Source organism: Rhamphochromis longiceps, linkage group LG14, assembly GCF_057381845.1.
Source record: "Rhamphochromis longiceps isolate RC_006_pf linkage group LG14, R_longiceps_female_GT1.1, whole genome shotgun sequence".
Classification (NCBI taxonomy): domain Eukaryota; kingdom Metazoa; phylum Chordata; class Actinopteri; order Cichliformes; family Cichlidae; genus Rhamphochromis; species Rhamphochromis longiceps.
Genome location: NC_140570.1, coordinates 24,005,231 through 24,027,810, shown reverse-complemented (window position 1 = coordinate 24,027,810; position 22,580 = coordinate 24,005,231). Strand labels below are relative to the sequence as shown.

At 40.1% G+C, this 22,580-nt stretch overlaps 1 protein-coding gene across 1 annotated transcript; it reads right to left on the bottom strand.

The window, feature by feature from the left end:
- Window positions 1-4,590: 4,590 nt before the first annotated feature.
- On the bottom strand, window positions 4,591-22,351 carry LOC146654084 (prolactin-releasing peptide receptor). Its single transcript, XM_085429214.1, has 4 exons — window positions 21,973-22,351; window positions 7,912-8,390; window positions 7,235-7,632; window positions 4,591-6,414 (listed from the first exon to the last, which is right to left on the bottom strand). The coding sequence occupies exons 2-4, from the start codon at window positions 8,372-8,374 to the stop codon at window positions 6,196-6,198; spliced, it is 1,080 nt and encodes a 359-aa protein (XP_085285340.1). The 5' UTR covers window positions 8,375-8,390; window positions 21,973-22,351; the 3' UTR covers window positions 4,591-6,195.
- Window positions 22,352-22,580: the final 229 nt, after the last annotated feature.

The window sequence follows — 22,580 nt, the reverse complement described above, 5'->3', positions numbered from 1 at the left end:
CTGCATCACATCCACTGAAGCATATTAAATTGAATGACACTTAGGAGGGTTTGTCTCATCAGAGACTTGTTCATGTATATTTGTGTGAAGCCATTGTCCATATCTTAACTGTAACAACAAGGGTCCGAAAAATTGAAGCACAGCCAGAGATCATACAGGAAATCAGATAAAAGCCAAGCATCCAAACTTTTACATGCAAGCAAAAACATCTTACATGAGTATTAGTCAGAGGAGCAATTTACACAAGAGAAGAGGCAAAAATGCCCACAAAGGCTAGTTATACATAACAGTGTACAACACCGGCATCATTTTATACACAAGGAACAAGGAAAAGTTTGGAAGTTGAGTGGAAGAATCTGAAAACACAGCCCTGCCAGAAGCTGTCTGGGCATACCACTGAAGATGATCTTTAAGGGCTCATTCGAAGAACTTTTTGGTCACACATTGTATACACAGCAGACTGACACTGGTTAATAAGACACAATTAACAGAACAAAAGCAGTTAAAAGATCCTACATACATATGTTCCCAGTCACACAGGCCTAGAAACGGTGTGTTACCACAGTTGCAATGGAAAAATGTGAATTTCCTGACCTGTTGGCAAATGGTTGCTAATGGTTGTCACTAGATAAAATTAATCGCAAAGAGGTACAGGATACTGCAACAAAAAAGTCCTTGAAATTGTTTGGTTTCTAGTGGGTTGCCATAAAATCCCTGTAATTGCATGGAAGATACGTCAACTTCTCACTGAGCAGTAGTGAAACAATAGCATTTTTCTTTTTTTAAATGTTGAGGCGAGCAACCTCGTTTTACAGTTTAAACCACACGTTTCAGTTTCACTAATGTTCAGAGAGAAGCTGGCAAGAGCTTGCAGATAAGTTGGCCTCTTCCATGCAAACTATGTGCTGCTAACAACAAAAGCAATCACAAGAAGGATTTACTGCACTTCCTTCTTGGCAACCAGTTTAACAAGGTGACCAGCTGGTTGGGGACTACACAGTTAGAATCAGAATTACCCTACAACTTCTCTTTACCCTGTGTGACTGCGGCCTACGGTAAATGATTTACAAAAACAAAACATAACAGATGACTACATAGATGAGGAAGATGAAAGTTGTGCTGCGAAAAGTGAGAGGTGGAAAGAATTCTTCTTTGACACCAGGAGGCAGTTGTAGGGTTAGTCACATGTGAGTGTGCACAAGAGAGTTTCTCTGGCTTAATACAGTCACATAAATAATGTCCACTTGGCTGCCTGGGAGCTGGGTCTCTTGACACAGTAGATATATTCCAGACTCCTCAGACCAAAAAAGGTTGCCTTGCACCCTCCAGTGCTTTCAATCTTCCAAAGCCAGCACGATAGCTAACAGCTTCCATTTCCTAAAGTCACAGTTACTCTCTGTGGGTGCCAGTTTTCTGCAAATAAAGGCTAACAGATTAATCTTGTTGTCAGCATGGGGTAGCACTACCCCAACCCACACATTCAAGCATCGACCATGTTGCGTAATTGCTTAGGAAGATTTGAGGATGACAGAAGGGCAAAATCCATGTTTAATAATCTTAAACACATGCTCTGTGGCTTTTGTCCAGTCTAAACAGTACAGCAGAGCAACGCAACAGAGCAGCGGTGATGTATAAGTTAACTGTAGCTGTATACTTTAGCAAAGCCCAGTAACGGTTTTTAGTGCACTAACACTATGTGCACTATGTTGTAGCCAATTAGGATGTGCATTGAGCTTAGAATTACCTATGCCTCATGAAACAGAAAGACCGAAAAGAGGAACTGTGAATTATTTAACTACAATTTATCTGTTTGTCTAATCTACTGATTAACTAATGTGACACAGATGTTACGAGACAGTGATGAGAAAAATAGCCCAAATCAGCAAGTCAACAACTGTGGATACATGGCGTAAGAGATGTATAAGTAAAAGAGGAAACAACAGCAAAGTCTAAGTGGCAGTGCGGTAATGGAGAAACATTAGAACTCAGTGAAAGTCTCAAGTGTCCAATTGTCATTCTGAAGGAAAAGGGACTTTCTCTAAATCACATCATGGCTAGACTGAAAGTTTCCCAAGTGTCACTACACGGCATGCTAAAATGTTTTGCAGAAACTGGATTAATTATGTCCAACCACAGTGACGCACAACAAAAATGACCATACCAACCGAAGATCAATACACAAAGCTTTGTTCACTGAGACACAGAAAAACAACTTGGTCACATACAGAGAACTTACGAAAGAAAACAATACGTGATGTCAATTAGCAAAAGTATTCACAAAAGAACACTCTATTAGCAGTGTCAGTGGATGAAAAGACAAAAAGTAGAAATTTGTGTAAAGGTAGAGTACATGGCAGAGGTCTAGGACTGGTGCCCATGAGCTTGTTGTATGTGTACCTAAGAAAACATCAAGCGTGTACGATCATGTGAAAAAGGGACAGGAAAAAGCACATGCAAATTTAAGAAATTTATTAAACTTCACTTCAAGTTTCTGCAAATGAGGTTCTGCAAGATATTGAATCATGGGATATACTTAGTTTTTCACAGGAGTCTTTTGCAGTAAGTATAAAAATAGTCATACAAAAAATGCAAATTTTTTAATGACTAACTATACTTACTAAAAAATACACACTTTTACCATATTTTCCGCACTGTAAGGCGCTCTTAAAATCCTTTAATTTTCTCAAAAATTGATACTGTGTCTTATAAACTGGAACACCTTATGTATGAATTCTGGTTGTGCTTATTGACCTCGAACCAATTTTATGTGGTACACGGGCTCAAAAATCTGTCAAAAAATGTTTTAGAACAACTTTGGTAAGCTATGAAGCCGCACCGCTTAATGGATTCTTGGAGCATTACGGCTGCAGTAGTCAGGAGCCTCGCGGAGTAATCTGGGTCCAAAACTCCGTCCTTTTCAGGTCCCAAAGTCAAACGAACAGTGCGGCATCACTGAGAGTTACAAACTGTCTAAATTCTTTCATCTTTAATAAAATGATTAGTGTAGCTGCTTTACCAGGTGTAACAATTACGTTTAACATCCAGGCCTTCATGAAAACAGATTTTTTTTAAATTTAACGGAGTTAGAAGTTAGCAGGAAGTTAGCTCGCTAGTTTCCACCTAAACATGATATGCCTTGTTCTGACTGAGAGATTTATGAAAAAATTAAAACGTACAGCTCTACTATCACTTCCAACATAAATGAATACAGAAAACTAAACAGCAGTGACTTTTTTAGGGTTACTGAAGTTGGGTTAACTGGTACATAATGATGTGCTACGTGATCAATAGCGACACAGCTATGTTAGCATAACATAAACAGTGAAACTGGAAGATGAACGCTAACTTTTTTCCACTCGATAAAAGTTAACGTGAGGGTTCCCGATGGTTATGGAAAAATGCAATCTCATGGGAGGATGCTGTAATCGGACCAAATTTCAGTCAGGAGAACAACTGAGATAATCCATCCACAATACGAGGTTAGTCATTAATATACTGCAACAACATAGGAATAGAGCAGCTGCGAGAGAATTCAACATTAATGAATTAATGGTACGGAAGTGGAGGAAACAAGAAGAATAAGTTGAGTAAAGTTTGACTTATCTGACTGTTTTGTTTCGCTTAATGCGCCTTATAACTCGGTGCGCCTTAGGGTCTGAAAACTATGGTCAAATGTGTGTGTGTGTGTGTGTGTGTGTGTGTGTGTGTGTGTGTGTGTGTGTCTTCTTAAACACAAATTAATATTACTGTCAGTTCTAATGTATTGATTCTATGAACAAACAAACATCATCCAATGAGTCTTACCATAGTTCACTTCACCGCATTTCAGGCTGTTATTTTATAATGTACAACATGTTGAAGTACATAGTTGTGAGAAATGGCACAGAAATTGTCATTTTTTAAAAATTCAACAATAGCAAAACACAACAACCAAAACATGGAATTTTTGAAATTGGCTTAAATACATAAGACCTGGTTTTCCACCCATTACTCTGCTTGCACATGCATGGTTGTTCAGTAAATGAAATGAACATATAAAGCCACAGTTCAGTGTCTTTTTTTCTTCATTGACTTAGTCACAGATAAATAAAGTGGAAATGTTAGCAGCTTTTGCACACTCATAGCTTACCAGCATAATTTACAGTTTACAAGAGAATACTTGAAATGACTCATACTATTCACACTTTCACACTGGTACGTCATGAAGGTATCTTTATGGTTGGCAAGGGTATATTTTTTTAATATTCTTTTGTTGTGGAACACTCATTAAAATAATAGATTTTTAGTGGGGAAACCCATGTCCACATCTGATGAAGTACTGTCTTATCATCTATATAACCAAAGTTTACATTGACAATGACATAAATACATTCAGGTAAGGAACATTGCTGCCATCAACACACAGAGTGGGGGTGGGATCTGCAAGTGTCTATTATGTGTAGCAATAGGGCATTTGGCGGAAAGAGATGAAATTCAGTTAAAAAAATACAAACAAGCAAACAAACAAACAAAATCACTTTTAACAACAATAACTATTTTAAACCCTTTCAGAAAAAAGCATCAGGACAAAAATCCAATTGAGTAGGGGTGAATGCAGTCTCAAGGTTTACTTAGAGAGAAAAGCCAACCAAGCTGCCAAGCAACAGACAGCAAAGTAATTTGATTGTTAAAAGGTGACAGTTGGCATCAGCGAGCATTAGCTGGGGAGCGGTGGCTCATTAGTTTGCACTAAAGGTTCACTGGATATGTTTGAGCAAATGGTGTTTGCTATTTTTGAATGGGCTGATTAGATTTGTTGATGGACATTTTACCCTGCATTATTGCATTTGATGCACTCTATCTATCTATCTATCTATCTATCTATCTATCTATCTATCTATCTATCTATCTATCTATCTATCTATCTATCTATCTATCTATCTATCTATCTATCTATCTATCTATCTATCTATCTATCTATCTATCTATCTATCTATCTATCTATCTATCTATTCATTCATTTATCTGTCCAAATAGAGAGCTCTAGACAGATCTACATAGACAGAAATTAGCATCAGTGAAAATTTTAGCTTTCTAATTAACCGAATGAAAAAAATTAATTCTGCTTGCTTGCAATTTAGAGCACATTGGCATGTCCTCTGGTGAGTCTTCATACCCAGCCTATGAAAGCATTAATCATACTTGATGGCAAGTCAATGAGAACGGCATCAGCAGAGTAATGCTTTACAGTTATTGTTTTTGTCTGTGCTTTAATTATCTAATAATTAATTATTGTGCCAGTCTCTTTTGTCAGGTAGAGCCAGAGCACTTAACATTTAACTATGAGCTCTCACTCAAGTAAATCCTTTATTAATTTGGTATTGATAAGATGTAATTGAAGACGATTTCCAATACTGCTGCAAGGTGTCATATACAGTAAGATGCATTTTTATCATTATTGCATATACTGTGGTTTTGACCTGCAGAAAATGAAGAGACTGCATACAGCATGTATGCAAAAACACAAATATATATTTATTTACACATACAACACACTTAGACTGTACCACCTAATTACGTTTAATAAACCTAAAAATAGCCAGCAATTTGTTATCCAATAATATATGTAAATAATTGAATGACATTCAGTTCTGTGGACAACATAAAACCATCATTAGTATTTTCCTGATCCACGTCTGGTTTGAGGAGTTCACTGTACGGTCAGCTCCCTGAAGTCAAGTGTTTAATGTTTAAGCAAACCGGTCCATGTAACCAGAGTTAACACCCATGATCTCAAGCTCAAGCATAAGTCTGCTACAGCTGAATACTGTTTATACCCCCGCTGGCCTTTTCAAAGCTGCAGCGTCTGCGTAGCCTCTGCAGCACTGCCATCTAAGCACAACACAGGGATCCCAGTGGACTCTTCACTGGTCTTCTTTTTCTTTACCATCATTGGATTTCTTTGTAAGCAGTGTTTTTTTTAGTTGTTTTTTTTTTTAGCTACTACCTTTGGAGATGCTACAAGAAAGGACTAAATGCCATGACGTCACAACATGCTGGTAAAGCATGAAGAAAATGGTTTAAATAAATTTTGAACAGCCTCATTGTATTCTCCTGGATGTCTCAGACATTAACGCTCATGCTGGGGTGCAGGTGCTAGCTTGCGGATAAGAATGGGCTCTGCATATCAAGAGCTGCTACAGTCGCATTGTGGGTTCAACTGGATCTCTCCACCATCCTTCTCTGGTGGTTATGGCAAGGACAGAGATAACCTTTGAGGTGCATTCGCACCTTGCTGTGCAGTGAGGCATAAATGAAAGGGTTGTAACATGCAGAACTCATAGCCACTAAGTGGCAACATACTTGTAAGACATTTATGTAGCGCTTGCCCATAATATGGAAGTCCGGGTCCAAGTCCAGCAACAGGTTCAGCACCTACAAAACACAATGGAAAAAGTTGTTATTGCATCGAATCAGCACTGACTTCTTAAACTATTAGGAACATTTTTGAAAAAGTCTGACCAAGCTGCTCCTCTCTTTCTGCCTAGAAAATCACAAATTAGAAGGCAGCTTGAACTGTGGTAATGGATTTCAGAAATGTGAAATTTGCCAGCATAATTAGATTTGGTTGAACGCTAATACTAAATCATTCCACGTCACAAGTTAAGTTTCGGTGTTTAGCAGCAGGATTTGCAACATGCCAACTGCAATTTATAAAACCAGATCATTTCACTTTTGACTCATTTGGACACGTTTCACTAGCCATGACAAATACCCTTCTCCTAAGTCATGAAGGAGCCTTGCAGAAGCCACGAATTTATCAATTTGCATGCAACATTGACTTTAGAAATGCGACTCTACCAACACTTACGATCTGCATTTAAGCAGTGCACGCAAAGTGCTTTTAGTGAAACAAGGCTCTGAGTGTTTGCAGCCATATTGCAGTGTCAACTTTTCCTTCCAGTTCAATAATGTGACAATGAAATCCTAATCTGTTAGCCTTTTACATGGCTCATTGTGGACATAATATTGGCTTTGTGGACACAAATATCTGATGTTGGGTTTCCATAGTTAATGATGCATAAAATTGAATCATCCTAATAGTAGTTAAACCTGCAGTTTTGCATCATTTTGCTGCTATTGAGGTTATGAGTTTCGAACAGATACATATAGAAAAATGTTACTTTCTTTGTCTAATGCCTATAGATAAGGATTAATGGAGTAATGGTTAGAATTCATCAATGTCTTGAATCACCTGGAGAGGCAGCCAACACAGGGCAAAGGCCAGCACTGAGGCCACCAGCAGAGAGAACGTCTTCTTCCTCCTTTGGCTCCAGCGCTGCTGACTGTTTGATGGCTCCCCAGGCACTGAATAGCGCTTCAAACTGATAGTAATGGCACAGTAGGATACGCTAACTGACAGCAGTGGGATCATATACGAGGTTATTAAAATGAAGCAAGAGTAGAGAAGCCGCAGATTGCCACTATTTGGCCAGAATTCTTCACACACTACCAGGTCAATGCCCGTGGGCCGCAGGTCCAGGTAGTCTGTGTAGTACGATGGAGGTGCGGCCAGGGCCAAAGATAAAAGCCAGACACCCAAAGTCACTGCACCGCAACCCCACACAGAAATCCTCCTCCGTACTGGATGAGCTGAGACAAGGAAAAAATACAGATATAGTATATATTAGGTAAAAACAATAAGGATGTTATTTCATACCGAAATTAAAGTGGCCATGTATAGAAGTGTGTAAAAATTAGAGAAGTCTCTAATTATTTTAGCTTGGTCATCTCAGTATCAGGAGACTAAATCTGTGTGTGGTCAATTTGCATTTCGCATTACAGAAAACACATTTTGGAATATAGTAAGGTTAACTTTTGAACGTACAGTAAATTACTGCTAATCAGTAATGGTAATGTCAAGTCCCTTACCTACAACAATATAGCGGTCCACAGCAATAGCAGTAAGTGAAAGCACTGATGCAAAGACTGTGGCACACTGCAGCAAGGGAACCAAATGGCAGAAAGGTCTTCCAAAAGCCCAGCCATGGCTGTCGAAGGCGTAAGACACTGTCAGCGGAACACAAGTCAAACACATCAACAGGTCACCTGCTGCTAAGTTACCGATGAAAAAGTTGGTGGCATTGTGGAGTTTCTTGTCAGCCAGGATGCAAGCCAAAAGGAAGGAGTTTCCAACAACAGCTACTACCACTACAAGGCAGTACAGAGGCAGGAAGAGAGGCTTGTATCGCTGAAGGAGCTCTATGCCTATGAACATGTCCAAGGGGTTGCTGTGGTTGAGTCCTTGGTCTTTGTTTCCTTCTATTCTTGCTCGTGATGTTTCATGACTTGTGTTGCCAGTCATACTGAAATCCTTGTCCATGAAGACATCCATGTCTCTGCACGCCAGCCTTAAAAAAGACACCATCAACAGTTATCCAATAAATACTGCATGGAAAATCAGCCATTGATTTTTGTAGTCTTCAGGGATCCAGTAGACTGACAACATAATAACGCTGAAGTGACAGAATTCAATTATAGTGGGTAAAAATTCATTAACCTAAATAACTTTATGTTTGCAGCAAATTTATAGGAACAATTTCTCCAGTGGTGAAGTATGTGTAATATAAATAGTGTTCATAGAGAGTTTTTTCAATGCAGGTTTTCAAGGTTGCTAGCTGCATATGTAAAATGCAACTTCCCATTCTGATAATGGCACATTAACTCAATTATGTTTGGAAAGTTGACTAAAACCATAACAAACGTTGGTTCCTTTATAACTTTACAGTACAACCACAGCTCTGTTGTATCACTCTCTTCCTTGAAAGTATATTGAGGCTGAAAAAAGGCACCAGGACTCCTTTACATTTGTGAAGATGTTTCACTTCTCATCCAAGAGGTTTGTTCAGTTCTAAAAACAAATCGTGGAGAATCCCACGTAACCCTGAACACAGAATGTAGATATCTGTACTCTGCATGTTAGTAAGCTAGATGACCTTGTTGCATACTGAGTCTTTAATGTGAATGAGCTATGTCTTGTGGCTTTTCAGCTTCTCATTTCACCACATTGACTAATATGTTGTTTTGATCCAAAAGTCACCTGTTAGTGATGGATCTTGATCTAATGTGTACTCCTGTATATTATCTCTTAGTTCTAAGTGCCACGAAGGTGCTTATCTGTGACAGCAGTTAAAAATGGTGGATCTGATTCACCTTAGCAAATATGTCATCAGACTCATAGTTCATGATCTTCATGCCAGTGCAGAGGTTTGATTTATTTTGTGCATGAATCAGGATACTAAAAACTCACCTGCATAATTCTTCTGAAACTGTTATAGGAAGAAATGAATAATGTCTAAGTTACTTTCTTGTGTATGAGGTTTGAGAATAAATGGCTTCTTTTGAGAAATGATTTAAAAGATTTACTGAGTTATCCAGTGATCCACTTTTTTTTCCATCACCTTGGATTTTTTTTCAATGTAATGTATCATGCACTAGAATATTATACGCCTTCCTTTCCCTTAGAATAACTGACAACTCCCAGTTCTAGGCACCGCTAGCCCAAATGCAGTCATTAGAAGCGGATTATCCACAGACCAAAAAGATCATAAAGAAGAAATGACTATGTACACCTCTAAAACTTTATTTTGCATGAATTTTATGTCTTAGATAAATCATTAATCTGTGATTGTTATGGATAGATGAGTGGTAATATGAGGGTGTTTTTAATCTAATAACAATTTACTACACAACAGGGTGCACGGACATGCCCAGACATCTCGGGACTGGTTTCAGGAATATGTCACTCAAGGTATGATCATCATTCAGGGTAATAATAACATATATAATACTGGGTATTACAACTGTGCTTAACGGTCTTTTCACCTTGGGATTCTGTGTATGTGTGTATGCATTCATGACAAATCTTAACATCCTAGGACCAGGCGTCCACATATGTGGACATCACATTTTGGGATGTCTAGACCAAAATAATAAATTCTGCTCTACAAGGGAGGGATATCCACTTACAAGGACATCATGCTGCCACCGTTCTATCGAAATTTTAAACATATGTCCTCATATGTGGATCAAATTTTTCTCAGAAACAAAAAACAGGTAAAAAAACCCAAATCTGGAAATTTTTTGTTTTTACATTCATCAGGTCCCAACATGCCCAAATATCAAAGAGAAATTAAAAATGCATGCCATGGAAGAGTTCGGGTCTTAGGAGGTTAATCGTGGAGATAATTACTGGAGTGAATGCTAGCAAGTGTTTTTTGTTTTTTTTTTATGTCTGACAGTTTACTCAACACAGTAGTGTCACATTGTTGCTAACTAATTTTAGACCCGACCTTGCCTTGGGGCTTGCATTTTCCTAAGAATGAGGAAGTACATGAATGGACAGTACTGTGCAAAAGTCTTCCCTTATTTCTTTATATTTTGCTTCCAAGCAACCTGAAACTCTTGTATTTTTTAAAAAATGGTCTTGATCCGTTGTTTTCCAAGATTTCTGAAGGTCTTTCAGCAATTTGTTTTTTTCTGTTTTTGTTTTTTTTGTTTTTACATTGGCTATTTTTTTCTCAGTCCAGTTCTTATACCTGTTCATTTATAGAGGAATGTTTTTTTATGTGTGTTAAGCCACTTAACACTGATCTTTGAATGATTCAAACATTACATAAAAAAGGCCTAACCAAACAAGGGAACTAGTGTTGTCTCTACACATAATGAAAACTTATCAATCAATCAATCAATCAATCAATCAATCAATCAATCAATCAATCAATCAATCAATCAATCAATCAATCAATCAATCAGTCTTTATTTATAAAGCACTTTTCATACAAAAAAATGTAGCACAAAGTGCTTTACATAGTTAAAAGCAGCCAACCCCACCCTCCAACTCACTCCCCACACTCTCATTAACATAAATGATGTGAATACACACATATATCCCCCCCCCACACACACACACGCGCACACTTAAAGAGTAAAAATTGGGCTGGGTTCGCATGAGCCAATTTTTAATTATATCTTTACGCCCTTTGTTACTGCTAAAACACAATTTGTTTCAGTTTCTTTTTGTTTCTTTGATTTTATAAATAAAAACACAGTTTGACATGTGTAAAAGAATATTATTGCACAAACAAGGAGACTGCCAAAGAGCAAATGAACAGTAAATTAAATTTATTTCATGAAGAAACTGGAAAAATCCATCAAAGAATCTAACACAGGACTTGAGACATGCATCTAGCCTTTTAATTGAGCCATCTACTGTTCACCAAAGCCTCATCAGAAATGGTCTCAGAGCACCTGTGGCTTTTAAGAAGCCATTCTTGAAGAAGGGAAACAGGGAGAAAAGGCTGAAGTATACGAAATTTAAAAAGAATTAGAGTGAAAGTCAGTGGTAACAGGTCTTATAGGTTGAATACAAATTTAAAATTATTGGTTCAGATTGTTTTTGGTATGCAGGAAGGAGGTCAGGGGAGGTCAACAGTGAGTGTCTACAGCCATCTGTAAAGCATGATACCCGATCAGAGGCCTCCTCCTTTATAATAATAGCTCTTTCTTTGTACAGCGAGGAAGAGAGCAAATATTGCCAGAGACCTACAAAATGACCTCCAGTAGGCTGCTCTTGTGGATGCTTCTTACCAAAATTAGACTCCGTTAGGGTGGCATGAAGGCCCATCATCCTTTAGTGTGATAGTCCAGCACCATACAGTCTGAATGGCAGAGCCATTTGCCAGAGAACACCAGAACTGGCACCTCTGATGCCCCACAGATGGGAGCAGGTCCACACTGAACACAGCTATAAAAGAATCTGGAGACACCGTGGTAAACCTTACACCACATGTGTGGCAACTGTAAAGTGTGTTTTCTTTTACGCCCAAATATCTGCCAATGTACTTTTTCGTATAAAGCTTTATTTGTTTATTTATTATTCTGTTTACACATTATTTTAGTTGCCGTGAGGGGCCAAAATAAGCTGTCAACGACACATTACTGCCAATTCTGCAGAAGAAGCGAGTGAAGTAGACAGAGCAAGGTGTGGGAGTTAAAGAGAGTCTGTGCAGCTTTACCGACAGCGCAGATGGCAACAACTGACTAATGTGTGCATGGACCAAGTAAGTAGTGTAACGACTTAGTTCAAAGCCAGGACCTCCACTCCATCACGGCAAGCTTGTCAAATGATGATGTCAGGGCTGAGATGAGGGTGGAGCTGCAGAATGAGAGCAGTAGTGCTGGATTACTGTTGCTTTGTACAATGAAAGTGAGAGGGCTCTAAAGATTAAAGCCACATACAAAGAACTACGTACAGAGCAAGTTTGAAAATATGGCACAGAGTAAAAAGAAAATAATTTTCTAATGAAACCTGTTTAGATAACTAACTAAATAAAACTGGGTATTTACAAAAAAGAGGAAGGTAATATTGCAGTCAGGGAGTTTACAGATCACTGTTGCAAATATCCAGTGTGAGAGAAAATCCAAAGAAAACTAAGGTGCCTTTAAGGAGGTCTGTCAGCAGGAACAAATTGATCATATTTGGTGGTGATGTACACTAGGTAAAAAGGTGCAGAGAAGGATACAGAACCTGCCGGGTAGCTGAAAGACTTTATGAATAAGGGACATGTCATGACCTCAAAAAAAAAAGCAAAAAAGTCCCAAAATGACCCAAAACCAAAGCTTAGCTCCCCCAGCACTCATGTAAGTCCCCACAAAGTGAGAGAAGGAGTATTAAAAAATCCCCAGTCACAAAACAAAGGGAACGACTGTCTAAATCATACAAGCCTTACACGAAACACAAATGGTAGAGCTGAAAATGCCTTGTTTGTAAAGAAGAGTTGCTGGATATGAAAGCTGCCAGTGGGTGAGAAATCCCCTTATCAGTGTGTATCAAGACTAACCTTAAACTTTATGATCCAAAGGCTAAAATAATAGGGCTGATGGGGGGCTCTTCAACTGGTGGGGGGGATGGTCACATCTTGCAGGAGCTTTCTTCTCTCAGGAACTCTCTGCAGGAGGGGGAGATACAGGAGAGGTGGAGGAAGATCTCAGCCTGGGCGTTTACCGTCTTATGTAGTCTGGAAGATGTGTGGTTGGTGGGGTGGGTGCAGTTTTCTCTGTGGTGGGGTTGGGTGGACTGTCCAGGGCTCTGTGGAGCCGGGGGGCGCTACTGCACTGGGCCCCGGTCTGATGGGCCTGGGCCCCCCTTCCCTGGCGGGTCGCGGAGGGTGGGAGTGCCTACTGGGGTCAGCGGGGGAGCTGGCCCCAGGGAGGGGCTACCTGCCCCTCCCTTCCTTCCCTCCCCATCTCCAGCTGCCTCCCTCTTCCCGCTCCTCCACAACCACCCACACATGCAGGGCCTTGGAGTGGGGGTATGTCACCAGGGTGCAGAGGAGGCTACCCCCCCCCCCCCCCCCCCCCTGTCCCCTTCTGGCTGCCTCTGCCTCAATTTTATCCCACAACTTAGACATTCACATTATTCACACTCTCATTACACATACATATAGGATCTTGGGGGTGGGCACAATCACGGAGTCCAAATCACCATCAGGGTGTATACCTCACCCCTGACGTCGTTGCCCACCTCTCAATTTTAAATACACTTAGTCATTGAGGGTTAGCAGGAGGGACTATGCGCTTACCTGCTGCTCTCTGGCAGGTAGCTCCATGCCCTCCTGGGTTTTAATTGCACCTTAGAACACATATGCATCAACACTACAATGAGCGGGTGGAGGGAGGTTTGGAGTCTTCTCCCACCCCCATTCTCTGCGGCCTGCTGGAGCGGGAGGGCTAGTAGGAGGAGTTGGCCGTCCGACTGCGGTCTGGGGTGTGGGGCCTCCCTGCTGCTGCGGAGTCGGGGTGGTCTGCCTCTCCCCACCGCAGGGAAAAGGGTAACACCACCTGGGTCTGGGTGCAATTCCCCCCTCCAGGGGCAAGGGTACCTAGACCCGGTTTGTAGAGTACGCTTGGGGAGTGTGATTGTGTGTACAGCGTCTCTTTATGTCTGTCTCCACGTTGGTTGAGTGTGGAGTGAGTGCATATGAGAGCATGAGGGTGGGAATGGATGTTTGTGTCTGTGTGTGCCTGTATGTCTGTGTCTATATGTCAGGTTGGGTATCAGACGCCACCTCTCTGGGGACACCTCAGGCCCTCCAAGGTTTGGAGGCCTATCTCCACCCACCACCACTTCCCCTGCCGGTGGCGGACTCCCTCAGGTGTCGGTGTGTTGGTGGTTCTTTGTGTCTGGGGGTGGGCGTCCGGGTGCACACCGGCTCACTCCTTGGCGGCCGCTTGTCGGGGCCTGGGGCCTGGGGCTCGCTCGGGCCCCTTTGGAGGTGGGGTGCCCCCGGCCTCTCGGCCTAGGGCTCGGTCACTCAGGCGCAGCTGGGGGCCGGCGGAGCTCACGGGCGCGTCACTGCAACTCCCCCTGACTTCTGCTCCGCGGCTGCTGGGCGAGCCCTCATCTGGGACTCTCCTCAGCTCTTACTGGGACAGTGGCGCGGCTGCCCCTCTGTTGGTCTTCCATGGTCTCTTGTGTTCTGGGGGCCTCTGGATGTCTGGAGTTTTGATCTCCTCCATACCCGCTTCACACCCTGGAGGACGGGGCTGTGGCCCCCCCACACTCCCTAGCAGATCATTACATGGAGAAACCTTTGGAATGCAAGCATGCTGATCCACACAGGTATGCACACATGGGTATTCACAGACGCGGACTAAAGCTTTCTTGGCTGCTGCCTCAAAGCACACTGTGCGCTGTCTATCTTGCGTGCTGCACAATATCGTTTATTACTTAGTAAATACTGATATCTATGACTAGCTAGTTTATTGTGATGGTGCTTTGTTTTCTCTATTATTATGTTGCTCTTTGTTGTTTGCTGTCTCCTCTGTTTGTTTTTGTTTGTTTGTTTGTTTGTTTTTTTTTCTCCATACAGGTGACCCAGGAGTTTTTTTTTTTTTTCTCTCTCTTCCCCCCCCTTCTCACCGTCTCTTCTCCCCTTTGGTTTTCTTTCTTTCTCTCCCCCTCTCTCTCTCATTCATTCCCCCTGTCCTATTTATTAAAAAAAAAAAAAAAAAAAAAAAAAAAATGACAAAGGATGAACTGAAGCTCTGCCATCACGTAATGTCGCATACTGCTGTTTCTGATGTCATTTAGAAAAAAAAAAAAAAAAAAAAAAAAAGAATGAGAGCAGTAGTGCTGGATTACTGTTGCTTTGTACAATGAAAGTGAGAGGGCTCTAAAGATTAAAGCCACATACAAAGAACTACGTACAGAGCAAGTTTGAAAATATGGCACAGAGTAAAAAGAAAATAATTTTCTAATGAAACCTGTTTAGATAACTAACTAAATAAAACTGGGTATTTACAAAAAAGAGGAAGGTAATATTGCAGTCAGGGAGTTTACAGATCACTGTTGCAAATATCCAGTGTGAGAGAAAATCCAAAGAAAACTAAGGTGCCTTTAAGGAGGTCTGTCAGCAGGAACAAATTGATCATATTTGGTGGTGATGTACACTAGGTAAAAAGGTGCAGAGAAGGATACAGAACCTGCCGGGTAGCTGAAAGACTTTATGAATAAGGGACATGTCATGACCTCAAAAAAAAAAGCAAAAAAGTCCCAAAATGACCCAAAACCAAAGCTTAGCTCCCCCAGCACTCATGTAAGTCCCCACAAAGTGAGAGAAGGAGTATTAAAAAATCCCCAGTCACAAAACAAAGGGAACGACTGTCTAAATCATACAAGTCTTACACGAAACACAAATGGTAGAGCTGAAAATGCCTTGTTTGTAAAGAAGAGTTGCTGGATATGAAAGCTGCCAGTGGGTGAGAAATCCCCTTATCAGTGTGTATCAAGACTAACCTTAAACTTTATGATCCAAAGGCTAAAATAATAGGGCTGATGAGATTCCAGTTCCAGTAATAGTGAGTATGTACATAGTACAAAGACCACTATTAGTGTCTATGAGGAGATATTGAATGAAACAGAAAAATGACTCGTGATTTTGAAGGCTTAGCCAAAGAACTAGTGGACAATGCTACGGCTAATTCTCCCATTTGTAACATTGAATGACCAAAATTTACAAAATCAATTATATTTTTATTCAGTGTGAAAAGAAAAACAGACTAAGACTATGAATTTGGCGGCAGCGCAATTACAGAGGTCAAGAAAGGAGGCTATTTTCCCTTGAACTTGTATAGGACCAGCAGCCTTTTTTCCATTACAGCTATTGCCATCTGGTATTTCTAGCACTCACATGGGCCGTTACAGACAGTTTAGAGGCAGTGATAATAACTCTGTCACTTATGTGTTGAGCACAGCTAAACTGAAGTCACAGGGCATCACTGGTTGACCGAGCTGTGTGATTTTAACAGAACTCTGACATTCTGTACAGATGCAGACTTCCTGTCCTGTAAATCTGTGAGTATGGGCTGTCCATGTAAAGAACAGTGCTCCCCTGAAGTATTAGGTTCCATACTTAGTGCAGTTTAGACTCAAAAGCACTTGGACTTGATCTCAGCTATTACAGCTATTAGCCTACACATTCAAGAGATAACTGCACAAAGCGAGCCAGATATAAAAATAACACAGACTGAGTTCTTGCAAGTGCAGTTTCAGGACCCTGCCATATCCCATGTCCCCCACCTGAAGATGTCTGGGTGGAAACCATACAAGGATTTATAATTGATATGTTCTCCCTTTTTTCTTTATCCTTTGGCCTTCCTGCTAAAAAAAAGACTAGATGGTGAAGAATTTGAGAACCAGCTATTCGGGCAGGTGCAGAAAGATTAAAGCATTGCAAATTAACAAACAACTTCTTTTCACTCAGAGTGGAACGCAACAGAAAGATTTAATTGGATCTTGCTATCAATGCCCTGGACTTTTTATAAGGAAAAAAGGGAAATTGCAGTGGCTATGTAAACAAAGTCGTACACACCCATAACTGCACAACCAGTGAAGCGCCTGAGTACTCTCCCTTTTATTTGCTTTATGATACAAATCACCATCTGCCAGTTGATCTTATTTTTTGCGATTAATGATGCGGAAGAGTGTAACTCTCAACTGCAATATCCTCTAAAGTGGCAACAACAAATGAAAGCAGATTATGACATTGCATCCAAAAATATCCAAAGGTCTACAGCAAGAGTAAAACTTACATACTGTGATCAAAGGAGCTAGAGTACAGTTCTTTCACCTTTTGACATAGTCCTCATGTCAGAGCATTGTGGGTTTGGCAAAAGGCACTTGTACTGGGGAGATCTAATGCATATTGTGATCTTGCGAATGGGAGAAAATGTGTAGTAAAGGCTTAACATAGCAGAGAGAGAATCTGAGGCCTCCATTGCAACATGAGCTTTTGAGGAACAATTACAGAGTACTATGTACTATGTTGATCAAAAGAAAGCACATTATGCCAAATTAAATTAAATACCAGAGGACCCAGCGAGCTCAGATGAAACGAAACATTACTAAGCAGAGGATCAGAGGTTTGGTGTTAGCTTTTTTGGGCTGATTTTGAATCTTGCTCTCAAAAGGTTGATGATTTTGTATTTCCAGTGACATCTTATTGCTCTCAATAAATTACATTGTCTTTTATCAGTAAAGATTTTCAACTTGACTATTTCTTTCTTTAAAATGTGACATATGAGTCAATTGTTCCCTTAAGTTTTTTTTTAAGCAGATCATGACTTGTAATAGACTGGTCTTCATCTACTAACAAAAACAACATGCCCAGTTCCAACTTAATTGTTTGCTGTGGATACTGAGTGCAAAGTGTTCCAGGAGACAATGCACACCAGTCAGGACAGAGCTTTCACAGAGGAACAAAAACAAAGCATCAGCCTCCTTCTGTGTACAGGGAAACACATTACCATTCAGAACACTAACCCAAATATTTATGTGTCATACATTTTATTTGTTTTCCAGGAAGGTGCCTGGATAAACTTAAGGTTTTCCCTGAACAAGACGGAAGTTTAAACATCTGGTAGCTGAATTCTACTCAGTAATCTATGAATAATGCATTTTTCAGTTTTTTATTCTTACTGTAGTCTGCAGCAACTGCATTTAAACAGTATATATGGGGGTAAAACATTTAGCATTTAGCATACTTTTATCTATTGCTCCTTTCCTAACTCTGTGTTCACACATAACGTAATGCAAATTTGTGAGGCATGTTATGGACTTGCACTTAAAGAACACTTAAGACTTGCTGACCACTCACAGCGAGATGAGTGAGTGAGAAAGTGAATGGAGCAATGCAATCAGGAGCAACTTAAAAATAGAATTCACTTCATCCACCGAAAGACATTCATCTCAAGTTCAGTGGCAGCCCATCCAATAGTTTTGGAGAGACTTCCTAAACATGATGGTGACACAAAAGGAAAATTTAAAATTGGAGTACAAAATTCATGGCAATCCAGACTAGTAGCACTGACATCCCCAGAAGCAAACATATCAAATGCTAGTTTTTGCAGTGCAGTTTGTGCAGCTGAATGGGTTGATGCTTTCCAGTCAGTAGGTGTCAGACCAATTCAATATGAGCAGAAGATTATAGGCTGACATGTGTGACCTTTCCAGAGCATGCATTACTTGTACCAGCTTTAAAAAATTTTGCAAAAATTCTTATTTCTGCAGTGCACACACATCAATAAGTAAAAGATTCACCATCACAGCCAAAAGAAATCACAATTTATGAGTCACTTTTTGCCACTGATATTAAATCCTGTCTGACAATTTTTCAAAGGGTCATGATCCCAGTCAGGCTGAAATTAAGCCCATGGCGAAGCTGCTGTAGAATGCTAAGATCCTCAAGATGGAATCTGCCTCTCAGGCTTTTGTATAAAGAATAAAGAACACAATAAAATATCAGTATTTTAATTAAGGCCGAGCTCTGAAAGGTGGGAGCATATCTGAGCTATCTGTCCCTTCGCACAGAGAACAAATGTTTCAGACTGTTGATACAATCGTTAGTAGAAAGATCCACTCTAGTGAATCAGTCAGCTCACTCAGCATGTTTGACAATTTTCCATGTTAAATTCAGAACCTGTTAGTACCATCACTTGCTTAGCAGCATTCGCCACTTTGGAGCTTGCTAGACTCGCTGGCAGACCGCTCTGTGTTACATTTACAAATTTGTTCTGCACGTGCCAATAATCAAGAGCAGGAATATGTTTTCTCATCCCATCTGGCCTCACTCTATCTACCTTATCTGACAGCTTGAAAGAAATCTACCCTTGCCTAGTAACACTGTTGCCATGGCCTTTGTGGAAGCCATCCAGACCCTGCAGCTAATTTGTGAAGCGTGATTGAGAACCCTCAAAATGCAAAACAGGAAGAGCAACTCCTTTAGACTCTCTCGCACCCCAGTTTGTCTGCTGTCTTGTCCTTATTTTTCTTTACGTTGACCTTTTTGTGGCCTCTCTGACTCTACTGACATTTCCTAACCCAAAACTGATAAAACTCTTGTATTTCTGTCATTCTGAGGCTGCTGAGGCATCCTGAGAGAAAAAGAGGCAGAGGTTGGACAAATATGAGACACAAATGAGGTCAAGGTTCAGTCTATGAAATTCTGATGAGGTAGCTTAATGGTGTCCCTCATTATTTGAATTAAGAATGTAGGCTTGCTCCTGGACGACATTATTGCCTGTTGATGATTCCAGTGCAGACCCCTCAGCGACTGCTGGCCTAACAACTTTGGATGGCATATTTTTGTCTCTACACACAAGACGCTCTGTGTGAACTGGTGCTGTTGCGAAAGTCTAAGCTAGATCCTATCTTAAAACATCCTCAAGACAGTAACAGTGGAATTATAAACAGCAGCATTACTGTCTTTCTTAGTCTGCAGGGCTAATGATTGACTCCTAAATGTTTATGACCTTCTGACCCTTTAATTAAGAGAGGTCAGAGCCTGCCTAATAGTATTGGCTCTGTCTAGGAACAACTTAAGACTTGTCCAGACACACACATATAAACATTCAGTGATTGCAAGGGGCAGAAAAATTTACACTTACCTATGGGTATGATGAATTAAAACTAAAAGACGTAACCATTTCTTTCCAGTTAAGAAGATCTTTTTAGAAGAAAGCATTTAGAGCATGTTATAGCCAACAAAACAGATTCTCCCTATCTGGCTATTCTATTGCCACATCCATGCAAGGACTTTCAGCAGTTTAATTTCCCAATTTTGTGGTCTTGTTTGCGATCACGTAGTAGTGTTCAACTCAGCATTTTTTATTTTTCCAAAATCCACACATTGTGAAATTCTTTATCCAGGCTCATATTGGCTGTTTCCACATTCACGCAAGAAGAATTTTAGTTCCTGATTTTGTGGTCTTGTTTGCGATCGTGTGTGTGCGCACATGCGTGTGTTTTAACCTAAAAATCTAATACTGTTCAGTATTTGGCTAGGTAATTGTGGCAGTGTGCACCAACCACTCTGCATCTCTATTCAATTAGACATGCACAGAGATGCAAAGTGCTGCAGATGCCATGGAGTACCAGATTTTTTTCCCCACAGATTGTGAATTTATGTGCCTACGCTCATGTTTAGAGAACGCCAGTGCTGATGATGTTTTTTTTTTCATCTAATTTTTTATTATTTCATTCGTTTTTTTGTTGCAAAAAATTAATTCCTCTGTTTTGCTCTGGATACATACGAGCATTATGCAAACTTGAATGAATACAAATTCAGTAGTGTGAGCTGGATTCCCAAAACAAGCAACACAAAAATGAAGTCACATCACTGAAAAATTCAGTACAGTACATTTTTTACCTCTTCACCGACGACGATGACACTTGCTGCACAGCAATCAGCATGTATTGGAAGATGTCGATGTTTGGTAAGTGGGTGCATCTCTAATTTAATACCTTCAGTTTTTTACTTTGATTGACCATAAATGACATATCTTGTATTCTATTGTTAAAGATATACACATACCTATTTTTTGTGTGTTTTATCCAGAAAGTTTGTAATTGTATTTCTGCAAGTTATCATCATCGTAAATTTGTCATGCCCAAGAGAAATGAGTTTGATTCCGTAGCAGTTCAAAATTATAGTTGGCTCTAAATCTTTATTGGTGTTTTGCACGAGTACATTCAATATGAGACCCTGGACTGTGTGTTTTTGTGTTATGTGGATAATTTCTATCTTTGTTTTGTAAAAATCCCTTGATGTAAAATCAATAAGTAATAATAACGTCATAAGTAAATTCATAGAAATGTCATCAAAACTCCTGTATTTTATAAAATGGAAACATTTCTAGTTTGCACCTGAACACCCTTAAATGATTACTAAATAGAGCACAGACACGTTGTTCTAACATGTGTATGCAGTCAGAAGTATGAAATACACCAAGTACCCCACAGCCTGCAGAAATAGTGCGCGTGATGAAAAATATACCAGATTATACAATAATGATTCAGATTTGATGGCTGGCTTTCAGGACTAATAAGCACTGATGCGCCTTGTCACAGATGCCTTCCCTCTATGCTTTTTAATTTGCCTCATTCTCCCCTATAAACACTGTTTGCCAGACTTCGTTCAAACCTGACCAATGGTCTTAATTGCCGATCATCCTAAAGGAACCCACTTTAATGACAGCGTTATTAAGTGACTACGTTAGTACAGCATTTGAGCCCCTTTTCACAGAGAGTTCCTATGACTTTGTCCAGTATGTTCCCTCTGTGATGACTGCTTCATGAAGATATTTATAAAATATATATGCTAATAAAATCTAAAAAAAAATTAAATGACAGCAAACAACTATTAGAATTAGAAGTTCTGATTTTTAGCAAATAAGACTAAGACACATTATATTTATACGCACTCCTTAATTAAAAACAATCAAAAATAAATATAATAAAAAATAAACATTTCTATAAACATTAGTAAAAAAAAAAACACTATATGTTTTTGTCCGTTTCTTTACTTGTGTGAATCTGTATTTGTAAATGTCAGTGCATGCAACAAGAGAGAGGATAGAGATAAAACATCTTACCTGTGCAAATTGGAGGCACTTAGAAAATCCCTGTGTGGTATCTCTTCACTTGAGCAAATTAGGTTATTTTCTAGCTATCACCGTTACCCTTTTTCCCCCCCTGCTTCACGCCTTTTCTTTCTTGCCACAGCTCTTAAATCTCTAGTAACAAATGTCGTATTGCAACCTACACAGAAGCCCACACTGGTATGAAGAGTCAGGCAGAGAGATGGTGTTTCTCACTCAGTCTGAGTGAGAGTGACAGAAAGAGGGAGAGAGTAAAAGGGACCTACATAACCTATCTCCCTCAAATCCTTAGAAAAAGAAGTGCCCCCTCCCATGTATTTTCCTTTATTGTGTCTGGCTCCACACTCACTTCGCATGTGCACACTTTGCACGCACAAATGTATCCCTTGCAACATGCTGTGAAGACGTGTGTAGCAAGTTTTTATTTAGCCTCAGGGGTGAGGACAGCCTATTCTTTCTGCTTTATGTGCTCTATAAAAGCCTTGATTGCTGACAGAAACTCCGACACCTAAAAGGGAACAAGAAAGAAAATTAGCACCAGTGTAAAACAAAAAAAAAGGGGGGGGGGGGGGGGGGCGCGATATTTACTGTTTGGTCTTCAG

Bases quoted from the DNA above. Each gene is read 5' to 3' on its own strand.
- LOC146654084 (XM_085429214.1), bottom strand. From the start codon at position 8,374: ATGGATGTCTTCATGGACAAGGATTTCAGTATGACTGGCAACACAAGT. The intron at 7,633-7,911 runs GTAAGGGACTTG...TCCTTGTCTCAG, and splicing joins GGACCGCTATATTGTTGTAG to CTCATCCAGTACGGAGGAGG. The intron at 6,415-7,234 runs GTGATTCAAGAC...TGTGTTTTGTAG, and splicing joins TGTGTTGGCTGCCTCTCCAG to GTGCTGAACCTGTTGCTGGA.